General features: G+C 38.4%; 1 protein-coding gene across 2 annotated transcripts in view; it reads right to left on the bottom strand.

The window, feature by feature from the left end:
* The window catches only part of UNC5C (unc-5 netrin receptor C), a 427174-nt gene that overhangs the window by 115594 nt on the left and 293515 nt on the right, over positions 1-18065 (bottom strand). For both annotated transcript variants that reach the window (XM_027544020.1, XM_027544019.1), the window contains exon 4: positions 9815-9918. In XM_027544020.1, the coding sequence (XP_027399821.1) occupies positions 9815-9918 (104 nt within the window). The remainder of the gene's footprint in view (positions 1-9814; positions 9919-18065) is intronic.

The following is an 18065-nucleotide window of genomic DNA, read 5'->3' as shown; positions in this document are numbered from 1 at the left end:
AATAAGCCTTCTGTAGACATTCACCTGGAGAAGGAAATGGCACCCCATCCAGTACTCTTGCCTGGGAAATCCCATGGATGGAGGAGCCTGGTAGGCTGCAGTCCATGGGGTCGCTAAGAGTCGGACATGACTGAGCGACTTCACTTTCACTCCACTTTCATGCACTGGAGAAGGAAATGGCAACCCACTCCAGTGTTCTTGCCTGGAGAATCCTAGGGATGGGGGAGCCTGGTGGGCTGCCATCTATGGGGTCACAGAGTCGGACACGACTGAAGTGACTTAGTAGCAGCAACAGCCTTTCACCAAGTAGGATTTAGCTCCATTGCCCCAGAGTTTGAAATCACAGAATGATCTGGGGCGGGGTGGGGTGGGGGGGTGGTCTCACCCTGCCAACAGGTGTTTCATATGTCCAATCAAGAAAGTCTTCATTATAGACTGCAAATGTATGTTATTTACCCATTAAAGTTATGGGTAAAAAGTATCTTAAAAGACAAGAAGCAAACTGCCATTAAAAAAAAAAAAAAAAGAGTATACAAAGAAACTCTCCGTGTCTCCCAAGTCTCCCAACAATGTGAAGACATTGTTCTGATACTATCTCTAGTCAAGAATGGAAGGCTACTTTGTTTATGCAGCTATTTGCTTCTCAAGATTGGCAATAGCAACAAGACATTCATTCACTTCTGTGTTAACCACTGTCCAATATACTTTGTACCTTTCAGTAGCTTTGTGAAAGTATTTGTACTTTTATGCTGTATAAGTATTGGTCTTCAAGCATGGTCTTTAGATAACTGTACAAAGAAAAAAAGGCCAGAAGATTTTTAAAAACCAAGTTCAAATAAAACCATGCCCCACAGACTTAACAGAAGCTGATAACTAACAGAAATTCTTGAGCTTGTCTTACAGAACAGAAAGGGGATCAACTTGTCAAAACCTCTTTGCTTACAAACTGCCTTCACTGATAAAGTGTATTTTAGTATTTCTTTCCCCTACCCGCCTCTTTTACTTACATAGCTTCCCGGCTTCCACGGAGTCCAGTTGTTTCAAAGGAACTTGAAGCCAGCTCCTGCCCAGTGCGAGAGGCTAAGGCTGGTTGGGACCCCTGACACTAAAACTGAACCTGTGACCAGTTTTAGGTGGTGAGTGGCCTGTTGACTAGGGAAGACTGGAAACTGCATCCTCAGGTAAGACTGGGCATCTTCATTTTGAATATGTATTAGCATTTAACAGAGATGAGCCTGCGCAGACTACCCATTCCCACCCCTTGTGCCGCTTCCACCAATCACCTTTCCCCAACCTAAGACCACCTTGCTTATCCCTTAAGTATCCCACCCTCTTGACCTCAAGGAGGCGGAGCTAAAGTTTGTTCTTCATCTTCTTACTTGGCTGTTCTGTGAGTAAACTCTTAGCTGCAAATCCCAGTGTCTCAGTGATTGGTTCACTGCAGGTCTGGCGTAGGGACTTGTTTAGTAACAGAAACGACTGACATTTTGTAGCTTCTGCAAACAGAAGGAATTTGCTAAGAAAGGGGTCCTATTTTCCTGCTGCAGAAACACTCCTTTAATTGGACACATGTCTAGCTCATTGGCTTCCCAGGTGGCTCAATAGTAAAGTATCTGCCTGCTGATGCAGGAGACGTGGTTTCAATCCCTGGGTGGGGGAGCTCCCTTGGAGCAGGAAATGGCAATCCACTCCAGTATTTCTGCCTGGAAAATTCCATGGACAGAGTCTGACAAGCTACAGTCCATGGGGTTGCACAGAGTGGGATGAAATTGAGCATGCAGGCACACAGGCACCTGACTCATTGCTTCTGAGAGATGAATGTGTGTGAACCACATTTTAGATGTGAACTTGTCTTGAAATCTGAAAATTTTTTCTAAACCTTAAATTCTACTATTAGGAGATAAAAAGCATGCTGATAAATTAATCAATAGTGACAATCACCAAAAGAGCCCAAAATAGCATGACTCTGATAATATCTTACAAGGGAGCAAAATGACACTGAAATGTCCTTAAAATGCTAACTTTTTCAGGGCAAAAGACCTATAATTGATTAGTCGCAAGATAGCTTCTAACCAGTCTTTACTATAAACTTTCAGATTAAGTAACTCAGCATTTACCAACTAAAAGTGTTTGGCCTCTTGCTAAAACTGATCACTTTTAAAAAACACTGCTTTTTCGCTCTCTGCGACTACCACTTTTCTTCCACAGTGAGTTTACAATAAATAGTGCCTCTAGGCATATGAAGAATCATTGAAAGAAATTTCAAAGCCAAAGAATTTATCTAAGGAAAAACTTTTTTTTTTTTTTTCATGAAATAAGGACTGTAGAAATAAAAGACCCACCTGCCCTGGGATCATGGACTCAAGATAGGTTACTGCCTATTGCTGAAGCACCACTGAGAGACAGATTGTATTTGAAAACAGCTGAAGTCTACTGACCACAGATTTTAGGTTATCTAAGAAAAGCTCTATTGTTTGCTCTTTTTAGCACAGAAGATTTCACTTTCTTCTGAAGAACCAAATTCTTTCTAGATTTTATTCATTTAATAAAATAAAATTTAAAATCCATGTTCAGAATTTCTATTCCCAAAGGAATTAAAATATATCCTTTGTTTCTCCACCTTTCTCTTATCTCTTCTGCCCTAAGACCAACAACTATCTTCTGTTGCATGAAGTACGGCAAGATCTCCTGAATGGTGTCTCTGCTTCCATTCTCACACTTCTAAAATCTACATTCCCTACAGCAGCAAGAATGAGCTTAGAAGTAAAATGTATCAGGTCATGTCAATTCCTCACTTAAAATCTCCAATGACTGCATATATTCAGAAACAAAATCCCTTCCCATTACCGTGTTTCAGTCCCCAGGCGCATCCTAACTCTCTGACTGAAGGGCTTCCTGCCCTCCTCCTGGCTCACTGTCTCAGAGACACTGGCCTCCTTTTTAATCTGTAACCACATTCTGAGGTATTCTCCTCCCCTGCCTGGAGCTTCCTGACCCAGATCTTTTTAAGTCTGGCTCTTTCTTGTCATTCAGATCTCAGCTCAAATGTTATTTCATCAGATAGATTCTCCTTGAACTTTAAGTGACTCCTGATCCCCAACAACCATCAGCCTTCTCAGATATGACCTTGTCGTATTTCCTTTAACTTACAATTATCTGATTATATCCTGTGCTTTTTTTCCCCTTGTTTTTAGTGTTTTATTACCATTTAGGGACTTTGCCATGTATCGCCTTCAAATAGAAGAGTGTCTAGTACATGGTGAGAGGACAATAAATATTTCTTTTTTTTTTTTTTTTCTTCCAATTTTATTTTATTTTTAAACTTTACATAATTGTATTAGTTTTGCCAAATATCAAAATGAATCCGCCACAGGTATACATGCGCTCCCCATCCCGAACCCTCCTCCCTCCTCCCTCCCCATACCATCCCTCTGGGCCGTCCCAATATTTCTTGAATAAATGATTTAGTGAGTAAAAATAAAAACTGGATTTTGTACTATAGGCTCAAAGGAACCACTGTATGTGTGCAGAAGTCATGCCACAAATCTATTATAAACCAAAGAAAGTTTATTATTTATTCCTGTGTTTTAAAAAGTGATGTTGATATTGGTTCACTTTATTATATTTTTAAATTGGTTAACAGAATTATCTGCAAACCAGTTATCTATTTATGGTGATCTCTATGCATAACTATTAGATGCACATATTGACAGAAAATCATATGAAGTAACCAAAATAAACAGACAATGTTGGCAACTGTTGACTGGACCAATGCAAAGCTTGCAAGCTGGCTACCAGTCAAGGAACCTGATACTTGCAGCAAACTTGTTTGTAGGGCAAGACCCTTCTTGTTATACACATGCTAGGAGAAAATTCCAATAGATATCACTGGGCACTGAAAGCAACGTCTCCCTGCAAATTAGTATTCAAACTCTTCTCTCTAAACCTCTTTTGACCACAAAGAATATAAAGCACAGCTTGGGAGACAATGTACCTGCATGGAAATGCATCAACACAAAGTTCTGATTATGAGGGAATGGCAGTGAAACATGCAGGTCTCTCATGAAACGAAGTGTTCAGTGGTCATATTAATAATCAATTAGATGGACAGCCACCTGATGCTATATATTTGGTGAAGCCTCCGGCTGCCAGCCGCTTTCCTCCCTGGCATTATCAGCTTAAAAATTCTATTTCCTGTTGAGCAAGACTGCCAAATAATCTATTCTTATACACTTCACCCCATATTTTCCCACTTGCTAATTAGACATGCAAATGTTGATAAATAAGAAGACACTTTTTAAGCACAATTGGGTCAATAAGTTGAACATGGTGCCCTGTTCCTCCAATTTGACTCCTGTGAGAAATAGTTCAATTATAATTAGAGGAGCAATTATCCCCTTGTTTAAGGTGAAACAAATCACAGGTTTATTTTAGTGAAAAATTCAGTTTTGCTCCTTGTGTCATGCCAACAAATGTCATATCCATTGATGTTTTTGATCCCAGTACTCTCCAAAAGAGAGAATCTGATGAAATAAAGCATCTCTGAGTATATTTCTGGCTCACCATATGACAGCAACATTTTCCAGGCATAAACCAAAATGAGCAAGGAGGGATTCATTTCACAGAGTTCTGCTATTATGCCACTGGAGCAACCCAGCACCCGTTCAGGCATATTAATTTTCTGGTTTCTTTGGGGAGATGAGAGATTTCTGCTAAAGGAAGGCAAATGCCTCCCCAGAAATGGAAGAAAAGCTTTATATTTTTGGCTTGATCCTTGCAAAAGAGTTATTAAAAATACTGAGCAATACCATTTCAGATTATTTGTGGGATTTATTTTCTTTCTTTCACAGAGTCTACTTTTAATTTTAATATAATTACTATTAACTTGTCCCATGACTCCCAGTGGCCTTTTGGAGTGATCCAAATGGTCCAGTGGGTTAGAACCCTTCTGACTGACCGACTCCCTTACTCCACCTGCACTGAGTTCTCTCAGCACACAGCTTCCGTGGTGACAAACATCCTGTTTCTGGAAAGTTCCATTTCCTGAGGTGCAGCTTCTCTGTCACATCCAACAGGGACTCTTTATTATTTCATTTAATTCAATGCACTCAGAGAATCTACTAGGTAACCTACAGTCTGCTTGTGTTAGAGATAAACATGAACAAAAATCCCTTTTCTTCTTATTTAATCCAATCTGGTCAAGCAGGCAAAGGAGTAAACACACATATTTTGACAGAGATAATAACTAGTTGGAGCTATAAAAAGTCAGAAAACGTAGGGGCTGACATTCAGGCAGCTTTACTGCTTCATTCATACCAGGTATGAAATACTGAAATAGTTCTGTATCTGCTGATTAATAGCTAGGTACCCCTCACCCCAAGGTGCTTGCTTCTGGGGATCCCTGGACCATACTATGATGCAGCAACAAAAGGGTTTGCACCTTTGATACTGCAGAAGGCCCCCAGATGCTAGTTGCTGCTGCTAAGTCACATCAGTTGTGTCTGACTCTGTGCAACCCCATAGACGGTGGCCCACCAGGCTCCAGTCCCTGGGATTTCCCAGGCAAGAGTACTGGAGTGGGTTGCCATTTCCTTCTCCAGTGCATGAAAGTGAAAAGTGAAAGTGAAGTCGCTCAGTCGTGTCTGACTCTTCACAACCCCATAGACTGTGCCCACCAGGCTTCTCCGCCCCTGGGATTTCCCAGGCAAGAGTACTGGAGTGGGTTGCCATTTCCTTCTCCAGTGCATGAAAGTGAAAAGTGAAAGTGAAGTCACTCAGTCGTGTCTGACTTTTCACCACCCCATGGACTGAGCCCACCAGGCTTCTCCGTCCCTGGGATTTCCCAGGTAAGAGTACTGGAGTGGGTTGCCATTGCCTTCTCTGCCAGATGCTAGTAGCCCTGTGCTAAGGAAGCTGTGTGGCTGATAAATATTTAAATAAAGAAAATGAAGAGAGGGCCTGGCAAGGAGGAGGCCAGAGGAAGGAACAGCCAAGACTAGAGCTCTGAAACTCTTGTGCTTCATCTCTGAGGTACCTGCAACATATTTTTTTTCTTAACCAGTGAGTACTGAGAGGAGTTCTTTGTCCAGACTGTCACCACCTGGAGAGGTGGAGTACAGGGAATCCTGAGCTGGTCTCTTCCTCCTCTGAGACTTTCTCTTTCCTTTTGCTTGGAAAAGGAGAACGTCCAACAGTAATCCCACTCCAAATCCCCTCTTTTGGAGGAAACACAAAGTCTGGTCCAGTGTTCTAGGCCCATGATGACTAAACAGATAACTTTAAAAATCAGAGTAAGAACAGCAGCACATCAGGACTTGGTGCAGATTTCCACAGTAACAAGTCATTTTTAGAGTAAATATGTTACATAAATAAGGGAGTTTCCTTATTTTAAAGCTCAAAATTTATCTTCATTTGTAGCATTTGTGGATTTTAATCAAAATAACTGGTTAGAAGACACAGGAGGGAATCTCTGTGATTCTTCATTGGACAGAAGCCTCATCGCTGCATACCCTACAGTGCCAATCAGAGGCCCAGTGTGCCAGTGACTACTGTGAATTCCAGAGGCTGAGTTCAGTCTTCTCTGAATCAAGAGGAATAATATATTAATAACAATAGTAATGTTTCTTGAGTTCTTCTACATGTTCTAAGTGATTTGTTTGCATATATCATCTCATTTAATTTTCAACTACGTTCTGGAGAGACACTATTGTTATCTTCAGTTTGTAATTTAATTAAGGAAACTTAGGTATAGGAATTGAAATACCTTGCTTGAAGTCCAACAGTCAGAAATGGTGACATGGGGTTAAGCCTGGAGTTCTGAATGGAAATTAGTTTAACACTATGTAGCAAAAATTAAAGCCAAAATAGAGAAGAAAATTAAATGTAATTTATTACCACAGAAATCCCTGTGCCATTATTTGCACCAAAGGTGATGCTCCTGTAACTTAAGACTAGAAGAGCTCTTTGGAAACCTACTGACTTATGTGGGAAGGAAATTATTGCCTCTTGATATTTTACAAATAATGAACTTGACTACCTGTTCGATGGTGCTAGACATATACTTACTAAACAAAGATAAATTGCATCAATAAATCATGTATTTGTTGAGCATGTAGTATCTGAGTTTTTCAAAATCATTTGCCTAGAACACAAAAGAAGCAAGAATCCTTGCCAGTATGGCTTGATACCTTAAAAACTGATTTTGTTTATGGTAACACATGAGAGTTTTACCTTCTGGTTTCCCTTTAAGATCAGTATTTCATTTCATTCTATTTTTGTGCTTTTAAATTCCTCAAACAAATAAAATAGTAGATAATGAATATATATATATATATATCATTAAATTAAAATAATTTTATAATCCCTTAATTCATCACGTTATATTTCATCCCTTTCTCTTTTTTCTGCTCCTCTTGAGCAAATGACAGTTGCAATGTGTCAAGTTAAGGTATACATTAGATTTCTCATCTTGGTGATTCTAAGGGTGTTGGAAATAATCTACACAGGAGTTTATTAGCCTGCTCTCAAGCAAGTGTTTTTGATCTCTCTCCTGACTTGAAAAAAAATCACATTAAATATAGTTCTTTGAATGTCAAATGGTATATGATTTTTGAGCTTGCCAAGTGTTAATTGGTCTCTTCCCCAGTGATGATACAGATAAAATTCACAGCCAATTAGTTTGCAGTCATGAATCTTTACTCCTTGACAAAGTGAACTACTTTGCTGAGAAAACTAAAAAAAATTAAGAAGTTACTGCTGCTGCTGCTGCTAAGTCATTTCAGTCGTGTCCGACTCTGTGTGACCCCATAGACGGCAGCCCACCAGGCTCCCCTGTCCCTGGGATTCTCCAGGCAAGAACACTGGAGTGGGTTGCCATTTCCTTCTCCAATGCATGAAAGTGAAAAGTGAAAGAAGTAGCTCAGTCGTGTCTTAGCGACCCCATGGACTGCAGCCTACCAGGCTCCTCCGTCCGTGGGATTTTCCAGGCAAGAGTAGTGGAGTGGGGTGCCATTGCCTTCTCCAAGAAGTTACTAGAATCTCCTAACTGAAAATCTCTGCAGGGATCTGCTCACTTTAAGAAACACTGAGTCAAAAAGAGTCTGTGGACACTCGTGTTACTCAGGATATGTTTTGGTCTTTAAGGCAATTTAATGGAGGAGGTTTGCATTAAAATTTTAGATTAAGACAGATATGATTAAGGAGAAAGATATACTTATTTCATAAGTGAAATGAAATGTTGCATAGAGAAGAGCTTTTTCCTTTCTAATCACAATAAATCATCCTGTGAGTCATTGGTAGAAGATAAGGTTTTGGTGTGGTTGGATAAAGCAGAAGTAATCATGCATAGTCTCTGATACAGTGCTAGAAAGTGCCATGGGATGTCAGGTACAAGACAAAAGCCAACTCTCTTCTTTCAAAGTAAAAGAAAAGAAAATTTCATTAAAAGTGCCACTCAGAGTCTTGCATTGACAGACTGGAGATGTGAATGGTAGTGACAGAAAATGGAGTCATTTGTAAGGGCCCTGCCTAAATTTCTAATTAATTTATTATTATTATTATTTTAGAAAGAGCTATCAGATGTTTAATTTTGTTGTTATGGGACACACTAACTGTGCTGACTCTCACTTTTGCCTGAAGTTTCAAAGGACATAAAAACTATGGAAATCTGATAAGTGCATTGATTAAATATTAAAAAATTTTGGACAATGTAGTAAGTCTTAGTAATATTATTTTATAATTTCATAGACAGGAAAAATTGCAGGCTTATTTTTACAAAAAATCAGCTGACCCATATACAGCCCCAAATTATAGCAATTTAAAAAATGCCTCTTTCCATATATGCAATAAAGAGTAAAAATTCCAAAGAACTCAGTGTAGTTTAGAGGCTAACAAGGACCACCAGCAAGTTGGCAGTTATGTTACTTATCAAATTAAAGCTTTCTCGTGTTTGTAGGATACTGGATCTGCCAGGACAATAGTGTTTGATGTATATTAGAATGTCTTCTGATAATCCTAACAGGGTAACATTTTTCAGAGTTTGGAATTAGTTGAAATGAAATAAAAGACATGTTATTAGATGATTTTCCTCAGCAGTGTGCTCTAAATGGTGTCTCAAGGAGAGCATAGAATACTCTTGTGGTCATGGAGGCCTATCCCCCATGGACAGGCATTTTCAAAGGGCATTGTATTGTCTGGTGCTAATAAAAAATCATGGTATAAATCTGATTTATAATATTTCATGAACTTTCAATAGGCTTTGTTTCACCAAAACCAGAAAATGAAAATTAAGAGCTAATGGAAAACTTATAGGATGAAACTACTTGACATTCCTCAAACATGTTTTTATTCATGGTGTGTGGCTATGGCTTTTAGGTATGTCCTTGATTACATCACAGAGCAGAAAACATGTATGTGGAGCTCACAGGCTGTCACACATACACACACATGTACACCTATCTTACATTTTTTGCATAGTATCAAGAACAATAATAAAATTGATGGCACATTATTAAGTCAGCCCATCTTTCTTTATGATTAGTGCCAGATAAAATAAAACAGTGTTTCTGATTTCTTAAAAGAGAATGACAAAATTAAACCAAGCTGCCTGTGGCTTTGTCCAGTGGGGCATTCTAATTGACTCCAAGTCATTAATCAGTTCCCAATCAATCTATTTTGCCAGTAGCAAGCAGTTAGGACTCCATTACCAACCATTCATCATGCCATACCCTAATTCATTGCACCATTAGCCATGGATTAGGCCTCTGTTAGAATAACTAAGTGCCAGTTGCTAAATGCAAAGAATTTTTCTTCTCACCTCAGCCACTGGGATCCCTTCAGGTGGTCGGCACTGGAGCAAGACCTCCTGTTCCAAGGATACTTCCTTTCCCAGAGGTTCCTGCTCAAATGTTTTTCGCAGATCTGGAAAGCACAAGTAATAAAATACAAGACAAAACTAATTAACATTTATTCATTTCTAGAAAATACAATAATAAATTTGCAGTTTATTATTTTGTTTCTTTGCAGTTTTTAATCATGTTAGTACTGTGCCATAATGTGACTGATTATATTCTATGTAGTGGAAATCATGAAATTTAGAGATTACTAGCTGTTCCTACTTTAATCTTCACTGGAATGCTTTGGAGATCTCATTCTAACAATTAGTGACACTCATTAATTATAGTTTGCTAGTATTTCTTAATAATCAACTATAACAATCACATTTTTAATCAAAGGAATCCCATTGTTATGATTCTTATTCATACAGAGTCCCTTATGTATATTAATATTTTTTCTTTCTTTACAATAGATACTACTGAAGTTGCAACAACTCTGAGATCTTTCGATAAATAACTCAAAAGCAAGTTTCTATTTCAGAATGAAAACAGAATGCTGGAGTCCTAGAGAAATAAATATAGCTTCTTGAAGTATCTCAAACATAAGAGAGAGAAAAGAGTAACTATTGGGATGGGTCCAGAAATATCTCAATATGTAATTATGTCACCATTCTCCAATTAGAAGATTAGTTATTTCTGCTCAAATGTAATAAGAATCTAATTACTTATTTATATAGTTATAGTTGCTATAGCAATATGCAGTACAATCTTAAAAACTGCTATTGACAGACACAAAAATGTTAGAAATCAGTTTTATCATTTTAAACACCAAAGCTAAAAAATAAATGAGTCAGTTATAGAGCTTTAAAGCAGCATTTTTTTAGGCAAAGTTAAAAAAATTTCATCCATGTACTACTCAATAAAAATTTATTGAAATTTTACCCAGTAGATTTTATTAAAAAGCTAAAGCCTCTGTCTTTTCATCCCATGTCCCCAGTAATGACTTAAAAATATAAAAGCACCATTTCAGCCTACTGAACTAATGGGTAGAAATCCAAAGACTCTAGAGGTGTATCTCTAAGCCTTTCAAGAGCTATAAGAAAGCACCATCTGGAAAAATGCAGTGAGAAAAAAATTCATGTCATATTATTTGCTATTTGGGTGAATTTCTTGGCAGAAGAAAACCTTCAAGAGTTTAGGGGTTCTGAAAAGATTATTGGATCTATGTGAGTCTGAGGTAAGATAAGAGACTCTATAAATCATGCAAAATTTCTGCCAGAAAGGCATTTCCAATTTTATTATCAAGAAATTGAGTAGACTGTAGAAACAAATACTTAAATCCAGAGTTATTAGAACATGAAAGTTATCTAAGCCATGTTCTTATTTTACATATAAGAAACATATGTCTCAAATTACTCAAAGCCTCACAGCAAAATAATTGATGCTGCATTAGAACCTGCCGGCTGTTGATCTGATACATATTTTTTTATCCCACACATCCCTTCATATCTCTTAAGGTTGATTTGTATCCTTTCAACAGCAACATCAGAAAATTTCTACTCTTTCTTTTCTCATATGGTAGCTTCTCTTTGTTTTAAATCTGCATTAACATAAAAAATTTTGTCAAAATATTAATAAAAGCAACAGCAGCACTGAGTAAGTTTCATGGGATAAAAATGTTCTTTTTTTCCTTTTTTGCCTGGGCTGGGTCTTCACTGCTGCCCAGGGGCTTTCTCTAGTTGCCTTGATTGGGGATGCTGTGCGGACTTCTCCCGAGGTGGTTTCTCTTGTGGAACACAGGCTCTAGGGTGCGCTGGCTCAGTAGTTGTGGCTTGAAGGCTCTAGAGCATGGGCTCAGTAGTTGAGCCATATGGGCTTCCCACAGCATGTGTGATACTCCCAGACCAGGGATTGAACCCATGTCCCCTGCAATGGCAGGCAGATTCTTAATCACTGGGCCACCAGGGAAGTCCTAGGATAAAATATTCTTATAAGGTATATCTTGTTTGTGAAAAATGATTCTGAAAACCTCCCATCTGATGCATGGTAGGGTAAAGACATAAAGACTAGAATTAATTCTCAAATCAAATAATATATAGACTCACTCGCTGTTCAATTAAACAGCATATCACAAAATAAGGATGGAGAATTAGAAAGAGTGAGGCACGTATATCTCCAAAGAGTCAAAACAAATTCCTTTATATTTATCAATTATCTCCTTATGATAGATATTTTATTAGGTACTGAGGATGAAGATATGTAAGATTTACAATCAAGACTAGAAAGGTAAGCTGAGATCTATTCATGAAAAGCCTTCCTGCTATGCTGCTGCTGCTAAGTCACATCAGTCGTGTCTGACTCTGTGCAACCCCATAGATGCCGGCCCACCAGGCTCCCATCCCTGGGATTCTCCAGACAAGAATACTGGAGTGGGTTGCCATTTCTTTCTCCAGTGCATGAAAATGAAAAGTGAAAGTGAAGTTGCTCAGTCATGTCCGACTCTTCGCGACCCCACGGACTGTAGCCTACCAGGCTCCTCCGTCCATGGGATTTCCCAGGCAAGAGTACTGGAGTGGGGTGCCATTGCCTTCTCCTCCTGCTATGCTAAGGAATAGCAAACTCTCAAAGGCTTTTAAGCAGTGGAAGGAAACCAGCTGTCATATTGCTCTCAGTGTGACTGAGGTGATGCTAAAGAAGCAGAAGGTAGTTAGAGACCTATTTGAATAAATCAGGAGGGATGATAGGGAACTGAACTCAGCTACTGACAGTGGACAGGAAGAAGAGAAAGCAGATTCTAGTAATGAACAGATCATTTGTTCCAGAATACCTAAGTATCTGGAGAGTGCAAAGAAGAAAGGATAATTCTATTCTCAGCTATTGCAATTATTAAGTTTATACCATCATTATATGAAATCATACCACCATGGGCAGGAAAGTGGTGAGAAAGATAGCAAACTTATTTTGGTACATGTTAAGTTTGTTGTTATTGTTGTTCAGTCACCAAGTCGTGTCCGACTCTTTGTGACCCCAGGAACTTCAACACACCAGGCTTTCCAGTCCTTCACTATCTCTCAGAATTCGCTCAAACTCATGTCCATTGAGTCAGTGATGCCATCCAACCATCTCATCCTTTGTTACCCACTTTTCCTGTTGCCCTCAATCTTTCCCAGCATGAGGGTCTTTTTCAGTGAGTCAGCTCTTTGCATCAGGTGGCCTAAGTATTGGAGCTTCAGCTTCACATCAGTCTTCCAAATGAATTTTCAGGGTTGATTTCCAAACCAGGATTGACTGGTTTGATCTCCTTGCTGTCCAAGGGACTCTCAAGAGTCTTCTCCAACACCACAGTTCAAAAGTATCAATTTTTCAAACTCAGCCTTCTTTATGTTCCAGGTCTCACATCCACACATGACTACCGGAAAACCCATAGCTTTGACTATGTAGACCTTTGTCTGCAAAGTGATGTCTCTGCTTTTTAATATGCTGTTGAGATTTATCATAGCTTTTCTTCCAAGGAACAAATGTCTTTTAATTTTTTGGTTGCAGTCACCATCTGCAGTGATTTTGGAGCCCAAGAAAATAAAATCTGTCACCGTTTCCACATTTTCCCCCTCTATTTGGAAATGGAAAAATCCGGTAGATCCAGATCATGATTTCTAATCTCAGCATGATTGACATTCAGGACTGGATAATCCTGTTGTGAGGCTGCATTCTGCATAGTAAGTTTCTTAGCAGCATCCCTGGACTCCATCCAGCAAATAACAGTAGAGCTCTCCAAGCCAGGACAACATAAATGCCTCCAGATAATGCCAAATGTCCCCTGACAGGAAAATCACCTTAAGGACCACAGGTCTGAAGTTTGGAAAAAGAAGGCCAGGTAGAAGATCTGTGCTTCACTGTCTAGGAGATAGCTGAAGCACTAGAAATAGATGACATACCAGAGCAGGGAAAAAAAAAAAAAAGAGGACACCAACATTTCAGAGGAAAAGCTGTCTGCAAAAATGTTACGGTGTGAACAAGACACAGGAGAAAAACCAAGAGGCAACTGTCAGAGGAGCCAAGTTAAGAAGTCTGGAGGCCAACAGGACAAATGCAGCAAAGAACGTAAAAGGAGAAGTTTGAAAAATTTAGGAGTGAAGGGGGACTAGAAACCCAGCTGTGCTGGGGGTGCACAGAAATTGGGAGAATGACTATAATAATAACTACTGCTCTTTTACAAATTTCATTTTGACAAAAGTCAGCAGCACCGTTAAGGGATGATGGGTTTGAATGTAGCAGGCTATAATTCTTCTTAGGATTTGGTATATAGTTTTTGCAACTGTTTTCAAATTCCTGCCAATGGAAGGCACATCTTATGAAAATTGCTGTTTCCTAATTGAGAATGGTGACCACACATCAGAGGCCTGTACTTCAAAAGACAGGTTTAACTGAACCATCACTGAATACCATATAATTATATTGTTTTGATGTTATTTGATTTTAAACTGTATGTAAATTTTATCTGATTTCTAAAATGATTCATAGGTAAGCCCTCACACTGTAATACTTCTTCCTGAAAAATCCTTTTAATTCTTGGCCAAAATCTCTTTTCTAGCTTTCAGGTTGTATAAAGAACATAGAATATATTGTGCTGTCCAGCATGGCAGCTGCTCCTTTCATATGCCTCCAAAGTACTCTGCAAGCAGTGTGAGTAACATTTTAAACATATCCTTCATCATTTGGAGAGATGTGATAGAAGGCAGGCCGGATGCCTTGCAGGCAGAGAGAACACGAGGGTGACGAATGAGTAAGCAGGAAAAACGGACACTTGTCAGCTAGGAATTAGATGTAAAACAGAGTGTTTTCGAATAATGTGGGCATTTCTGTCAGGAAAAAGATGAATTTATGCCCTTGGAAGACCTTTAGGATTCTACACTTCTGTTTTCTTTCCATTAGTTCTAAGGCTACTACCGAAATAAGTATAAAATCCTTTCATTAAAACCTAGATTACTTTTGCAAAGTCAACTCAGCTTATCTCTGATTTAGTCATTGATTCCATCAATTAAAAGAAAAATCACCTTTGTTGTAAGTATGTATTCAGAGAGATGTTTACTTAACATGAATATTGGCTTACTAAATCCATACAGTGAAATCCAATTAGCAAATGCAGAATCAGACCTGAAACTATATGGATTTCTATTTACCATTTACACAGTAATCAAAGAAAGTACATGTGTGGCTGTACACAGCGTCTCATTTTTTATGGTAGAATTCTGATGCTGTCAGTGAGTTTTTTTGCAATATAATACAGTGATTATAAATTATTTATGATGTGAAGCCCACTAATTTCAAGGCATTCTATAAACATGAACTCTGCTTTTTGACAAGAATCCGCCTGCAATGCAGGACACATAGGTTCAATCCCTGGCTCGGAAAGATCCCCTGGAGCAGGAAATGGCAACTTGCTCCAGTATTTCTGCCTGTAAAATTTCATGGACAGAGGAGCCTTGTGGGTTATAGTCTATGGGGTCACCAAGAGTAAGGCACGACTGAGTCACTGAGCACATGCGCACCCACACAGGTAGAAAAGAAGGCTACCTGGGAGTGTGAAGACACTTCCTCATTTGCAAAATGGAAGTAAATAACTGGATGCTTTTGAAGGTCTCTTTTGTCTTGAGAGCCTATAACTGAGTAGACTAACATTTTAAATATGCATTTTAGGGGAAACAGCCTGGCCTTTGTGAGATAAGATCTTTAAGGATTTATATCAATTATCAGTGTCCAAGAGAAATAATAGAAGAAGCTGTTTTTCAACAATTTAGAAGATGATGCATCTTTGAAAAGAACAGCTTATAAATCCTCCTCTTAGGACAATCTTCCTGGAACTTCTGTACACTTCAATATACAGGTGTAAGAGAAAATGGGGCGATGGATGGGTTTCAGAAGATTCCAAATTAAAAACATCAGAAAATTCTTTGTACAAATACAACAAAGCAATATAATATACATCACAAGAGCAGATGAATATTGCAGCTTTGAAAATGATAAAAGTATTGAGAATTATAAACACATGGAAAATTATGAATGCATTGAGAATTACTGACAAAACTAATTTTCTTGCTTTGTGGAGAGGTGGGAGGGAAACACCTACCCAAAACAGCATGCAAGAAAGTCTATCATGCCAAAGCACATATTTATGAAAGGGTCCCCAGTCAGGTCTCTTCTGCAATGACAACCCATGAGCATCTTTGCCTGGAAAGGGTGAGCGTGGCCTAAATGGGAACGTTGAGGCTGGACAGGTGGGAGCTTTTACTGTAACAGGTTATATTACTATCCAAGTACCTGTGAGCTCCACTGATCTGAAAGGAAACCTGGAGAAAATACCAGCAAAAGATGTCCCTATGCTGTCTAAGTTGGTAGGCTGATACTATTGTCTTTGAAAATGAAAATAATCATGTTCTCACTCCAAGTTTGAAAACAATAATTTACATTTGTTAGAAATGTTTATTCTCTTAGCAATGCTACTTAAATATGCAGAAAGATTTATTAGAATAAAATATTTTTCAAAAGACAGTTTCTTGACAATGTGACAGACTGATATTATGAAGTCAAGAATTCTCTGATGAACATACTACAACAGATTATTCTAATGGAAATTAAAATCTTTAAATTCCATTGAATAATAAGACAGAAACAACATATTATTACCTTATTAATGTTGGTTGTTTTTTGATTTAGATCTCATAGGGTTTGCAAATATTAGATCTCACAGGGTTTTGAGAATATTAAAAGAAATACTGAATCTGAAAAGGGTTTGGAAGATTATGAAGTATAAAACACATGTAATAAATTATCACAACTATTTCTATTACTATTAGAGAGTCTGGTATGAAACATGATTTCTCATCTGAGTAAATTTCAGCATGTCATTCTCTTACACACTTGACTCATTTGGTCTAAAAACCATAGTATCTAACATTCCATATCTTTCTTATGGAATTTGTCCTTAGAGTACTATGAATTCAACTTGGAGGACTGAACACCAGCATTAAAATATGAAATTGAATAAACAGAAAATGTCAAGTATATCATACATAGCATTATTGTCATTCAGTCATCAAGTCCTATCCAACTCTGCGACCCCATGGACTGCAGCAGGCCAGACCTCCCTGTCCCACACTATCTCCCAGAGTTTGCTCAAGTTCATATCCATTAAGTTGGTGATGCCATCCAACCATCTCATCCTCTGTTCCCCCCCACCCCCTTCTTCTCTTGCCCTCAGTCTTTTCCAGCATCAAGGTCTTTTCCAGTGACTCAGCTTTTTGCATCAGGTGGCCAAAGTATTGGAGCTTCAGCTTCAGCATCAATCCTTCCAATGAGTATTCAGAATTGATTTCTTTTAAGATAGACTGGTTTGATGTCCTTGCTATCCAAGGGACTCTCAAGAGTCTTCTATAGCACCACAGTTTGAAAATATCAATTCTTTATCACTCTACCTGCTTTATGGTCCAACTCTCACATCCATACATGACTACTGGAAAGACAATAACCTTGATGTATTATTAAGTATGCACATATGTACACACACATATACATACACACACACCTCTGTGTATTTGTATGTGTGAGGAAATGGGTATATGTTTATTTAGTAGATCATGATATAAATATATTTTTTATTGTAGGTCACTGTGAAAAAGATCTGAAATATCCTGCAAAGCAAGATATCATTGCAGTCAAGAGCAAGATCTTCAGCTTGGACAAACTTTGTTTCAGATCCTGACTCCACCACCTGACTAGCTGTGTAGCCTTGAGCATACTGCTTAACCTTCTCTTACTTTAATTTCTTCAGCTAAAAAAATGAGCATGATACTAGTGACTCTTTTACAGGTTGATATATGAAGAAGCCTATATAAAACTCTAGAATCATGCCTTGAATATAAAAAGTACTCCCTGTAGTATTAGTACATTTTAGTAGCTGTATCAACTTTAGGCATTATCATTGTTAGTCAAAATAAACTTAAACAAATGAGACAAAATAATTATGAATGTGGCAGACTAATGACTGAAAGTTATGTGTCCCAAAGGGAAACTCAGGGATTACCATGCTGTGCTTGACAAAAAGTGCAGATTTCATTCCTAGTTGGGATCCAGGAATCCACAGTTTTCACTGGCCCCCAGGTATATCTGACACACGGCACTAAAGTCTGGGAACCACAGATTGACTGACTGATTGCTTATCTGTGGAACAACCAC

The sequence above is a fragment of the Bos indicus x Bos taurus genome, chromosome 6 (genome assembly GCF_003369695.1).
Source record: "Bos indicus x Bos taurus breed Angus x Brahman F1 hybrid chromosome 6, Bos_hybrid_MaternalHap_v2.0, whole genome shotgun sequence".
NCBI lineage: Eukaryota > Metazoa > Chordata > Mammalia > Artiodactyla > Bovidae > Bos > Bos indicus x Bos taurus.
This window is presented reverse-complemented; position numbering and strand designations above follow the sequence as displayed.